This window comes from Callorhinchus milii, unplaced genomic scaffold (assembly GCF_018977255.1).
Source record: "Callorhinchus milii isolate IMCB2004 unplaced genomic scaffold, IMCB_Cmil_1.0 Scaffold19, whole genome shotgun sequence".
In the NCBI taxonomy this organism is placed as follows: domain Eukaryota; kingdom Metazoa; phylum Chordata; class Chondrichthyes; order Chimaeriformes; family Callorhinchidae; genus Callorhinchus; species Callorhinchus milii.
In genome coordinates, this window is record NW_024704760.1 from 10524188 (window position 1) to 10528861 (window position 4674).

General features: G+C 50.5%; 1 protein-coding gene across 1 annotated transcript; it reads right to left on the reverse strand.

The window, feature by feature from the left end:
- Positions 1–2725: 2725 nt before the first annotated feature.
- On the reverse strand, positions 2726–4184 carry LOC103186045 (dehydrogenase/reductase SDR family member 4-like). The gene is given in 2 exon segments (XM_007904851.2): positions 2726–3392; positions 3395–4184. Coding segments are annotated over 2 exon segments (873 nt in total). The 5' UTR covers positions 4167–4184; the 3' UTR covers positions 2726–3291.
- Between the last annotated feature and the right edge of the window lie 490 nt (positions 4185–4674).

Below are 4674 nucleotides of genomic sequence, written 5' to 3' on the forward strand. Positions count from 1 at the left end.
AGTTGAACTGTTTGAAAAGTATTCCTTGGTATTTCCTTTTTCAGCCGATTTATATCATTAATAATATTTCTTGGCGGTACAATCCAAAACCAATCTTTTACACTTCACCCAAAGGGATGCAATTCTTCAAAATATTACAACACCCTTTCCCCATTTGTTTGGATTTTGGGGCTCAATATTCTCAGTCAAGTGATGGCCAGTCGCTCCTCAATAGTCTTTGAGGAAACAGCAAAGGTGAGAATAAGAGTGACGCAGAGCTACAGAACCGAAGAAAATCAATTGTGCTACTTTTGACGATAACTGTCAGTTTCATATCACTGTAGTTGACATTTTTAATTTGCTTCATATTCACACAAATTATTCGCAGTGTTACATATATTACTTATCCTTTGTGGCAATGAAAGTCGGATCAATGCTTCAGGGCCTGAGTTGCTGCACAAACAATTGTATATGTTATAGGTCAGAATAAATTCAGAACAGAATTAAAAACGTGGTGACATTTCCACGAAATTTATTTGTAAAATCAGTCAATTGATGAAAAATCCCAAAATGTTTCCAGGAACAGTACTGTTCCCCGCCTCAAATTCCATTCTCTACCTGTTTTATTTGGTAATCCAAAAGCTTATGTTTAGCACATTAACCTCACAATTCTTGTGTTTCTCTAGCATAATTGTCAGAGATGGATTTATCCGTGACAGTATTGTCCGAGATGGTGGGAATCCGAGTAATCGCCAAGTTAAGGAGACTTAGGTAGATGGTGGAGATAATTTCAAGAGGAGGGGGAAGAAAATAGGGTGGAGGGCATAGTGAAAGGCAATCAATCACAAGGTGCCAAATGGCTTGGCATATCCTCTGCTCATCAATTGTGGTGTACTTTGGGAAACGTCTGACCATTAAGCCGTCACATTACTGTGAAGAGAGCAACCTATGAACTTTGAAGGTGGGTTGCTGGTCATGTGGTGACCAACTGAAGTATTGGAGCTGTCAGTGTGCCTTGCGCTATGAGTGACCAGGCCAAAAAAAATCATCCACGTGAGGTGTGCGGCTGACTATGATGTCTAGGACTGATTCTACGTGAGGGCTGACAATGCGGACTCGACCACAGAAGATGTAACCAAGGACTTTCTTGTTTCAGCAAGTGAGGTTGTAAGGAAACTGCAGCTGGTGCCAACAGCGCTGGTCACCAGGAATCTCTGTGAGGCCACACCCCATCAGTGTCCAGAGAGCAATTGTTGTGTCTATCCACAAGAAGGGTGACCCAAGTGAAACTGATAACTGCAGAGGGATCTCACTGATTTCAATGACCCTTGAAGAGGTAGTCACTGCACATCTCTCGCACGCATTCGAGACTCATTGTTTGAGGAAGGACCAGGCTGCCTTGTCCTCGTGAGGAACATGCGGGACTGGTTGTGGCTCTGCATGAGATCACAGAACATCGTAAGGCTGAGGGGAAACCCATTTAAGATGTGTTTATCGACTTTTGCAAGATTTTTGCCCTTGTCTCATGAGGCCCTCATGATAAAACTGGATAACCACGTATTGGATGGCATTGAGGGAGGACAGCGTTTTTTTAGCAGCGCTAAACCCAACCCCTCTGAGGCCAACATCATATATATATATATATAATATATAATAGGGACATCAGGATTCGCTCGCCGCTTAGACGATTATCCCAACAAGGAATGTAATGTTTTGTAGCTGGTAACAAATAAAGTGTTTTGTGTTTGTTGTACTAAATATATATTTGATGGTTGAGCGTTCGTTGTACTGAGCCAGAGGGCAAGCCATAGGCGCGTTACGCTCAAAGATGTCATTCACAAAGGAGTTCATGTCCTTCGAGGAGATGCCGGGGTCCGGATGAACTGCTTCATCACCTTGAACACGTGGATGGAGTAACTCTCCTTCCTGAGCTTCTTGCCCACAGTCTGTGGTTTGAGTCAGTGAGTGACAGCCTGTCAGCTACAGTGCGAGTCAGAGAGATCCTGTCAGCTACAGTGTGAGTCAATGAGAGAGCATGACAGATAGTATGAGTGAGTGAGAGCCTGTCAGATACAGTGTGAGTCAGTGAGTGAGCCTGTCGGATACAGTGTGAGTCAGTGAGATAGTCTGTCAGGTACAGTGTGAGTCAGTGAGATAGTCTGTCAGGTACAGTGTGAGTCAGTGAGTGAGTTTGTCAGGTACAGTGCGAGTCAGTGAGTGAGTCTGTCAGATACGGTGAGTCAGTTATTGTAATGAATGGATTTTATTTCAGCAATTGCAACATGTGGATCCCCCCGCCCCATTTTTCAAAGTAATGAAAATTTTTCCAACACCCAGATTTGATTATTTTTATTTACCATTATTTATTATTATTTATTACTCTTGTCTTATTAAAAATTAGTAAAAAATTAGTAAAAAGACTGTTAATAATCCCCATAAAAAAAATAATTTCAATCCATGACAGCTTGTGGGACGCTGCTGTGCGCAATTGGTGCCCCATTTCGCCTGCAAATAGTCAATTCACTTTACAGTCTATTCTGTGAAGCGCTTTGGGACGTCGAGAAGACGTGAAAAGCGCAATATCAAACGCAAGGATTATTATTATTGTAATAACCACCCGCACCCTTTAATAATTCTCTTCCGGAAGCAACTTCCAATTGAGAAAATTGGTCACCTTCTTCCCCCTCCCACACGGCTCAGCCCCGGGATCCGTTACTGTGAAGCACTCTGTAGGGCGCTATATAAATCCAAGTTGTTGTTGTTGTTGTCCCTGGGGCGGAGTTTAAAGATCCTGCGGTGCTGTCGGTAGGAAGAGACACTATCCAGATGTGCTCCTGCACAGATCTGACACGGCCTACGATTGAATGGGGGTAAATTCACAGCACACCTGCGGAAATACAACTTCAGGGAGCGAGCAGTAAATGTGTGGAAGCAGGAAGTGCCGGTTCTTTCAAGCACAAATGATATAGATTTGGAAATTCTTATTTCCTTTTATTAGGAAATAATCTCTCGGGATAGGACGTGTCATGCGACTGCCAGGACGGTGGAAGGCGAAGTGGTTGCACTTTGGTCTTGTTCCACTGAGCAAATCCTTCTGTTGTGATGATGTAATCGTCCCTCCTCGGTCTCACGGTCTTCGATTCCTTGTTCAATACCAATCACTGACTTCCGCCAATGTCAACGGCGAATTATTTTCAATCACTTGGCAGGTAATATTAATTTGACACAACAATGTGGTCAGATCATCCGGGGTTGCCGTGCAGGGCGGACAACCCAGTGCAGGTCAGGCAGATTTCGAGAGCGAGCCCCCGTTCAGAGCCTAGACCTCATGCCGCCCGCGACCACCACCGTCTCCCCGGTGATGTAGGACGCGCTGGGCGAGCACAGGAAGGCCACGGCCCCGGCGCAGTCCTCGGCTGCCCCATCCTGCCCGCGGGGATGGTGGCCAGGACCGGCTTGACAATGTCCGGCTCGGACCACAGCGCGGCACTGAAGTTGGTGCGGATGAGGCCGGGGGCCACGCAGTTGACGCGGATGTTGGCGGGGGCGAGCTCCTCGGCCAGCACCCTGGTCAGCCCCAGGAGAGCCGTCTTGCTGACCGCGTAGGCCCCGAGGTTCGGGAATGACTGATAGGCCGCGACGGAGCCCACCAGCACAATGCAGCCGCCCCCTCTCTGCTTCATGTGGGGGACCACCAGCCCCGCCAGCAGCGCCGCCGCCGTCACGTTGACCTGGAAGATCTTGGCCCACTGCTCCTCGGTGCAGTCCAGGGTGTCCCCCAGCGCGGGGTTGACCCCCGCGTTAGACACCAGGATGTCAATGGCCCCGAAGCGGGCCAGAGCCTCGGCCACCAGCCGCTCCCGCTCCTCCCGCCGCCCCACGTGACAGGCCACCCCGGACACGCTCAGGCCCTCGGCCCGCAGCTCGGACACCGCCCGCTCCACCTTGGCCGCCCGCCGGCTGCTCAGCATCACGTGAGCCCCGTCCCTGGCCAAGCGCCGGGCCACCGCCAGCCCGATCCCCTCGCTCGAGGCCGTCACCAGCGCCACCGGGGGCGAGGCTGAGGCTGAGGCTGAGTCCGGGGCGGAGGTCGAGGTCGAGGAGGCGGCGGCGGGGCGGAGGCCGAGCCGTGTGGACCGGGAGGAAAGACCGAGCAGCGGCCCGCGGGCCACGGACGCCATCAGCATGGCGGCTTTCAGGCCTGAGTGCGTCAGGGCTCCTGTGACGTCATCACGTTGGGGGCCCTTGTGACGTCGGCACGTTCAGGGGCTCTTGTGACGTCAGCTCGTTCAGGGTTTCCTGGGAGAGGAGGGGACAGAGACACTGCAGACAACAACAACAGCAGCAACACGGTCACGTGGTGATCAGGGAGGAGGGCAGAAGTTGGGTTGGGGGGGGTTGATGTTCAGGGGGTCGCGGGTGGAGAGCCGGGAGTGCGATGTTGGCGCCTCGCGCCCATCCCATATATATCCCGCGGGGAGATGGGAGACAGCGCTCGGTGCTGCGGGAGGCAGGAGGCCATCCTAAACTATTATTGCTGGTCACTGGGGCCCTCCTGAATGGCTACAATAATAATTCTGGCATTTGATATAGCGCTTTTCACGTCTTCGAGACGTCTCAAAGCGCTTCACAGAATAGACTGTAAAGTGTATATTTGTGGGCGAAACACAGCGGCCAATTGCGCACAGCAACGTC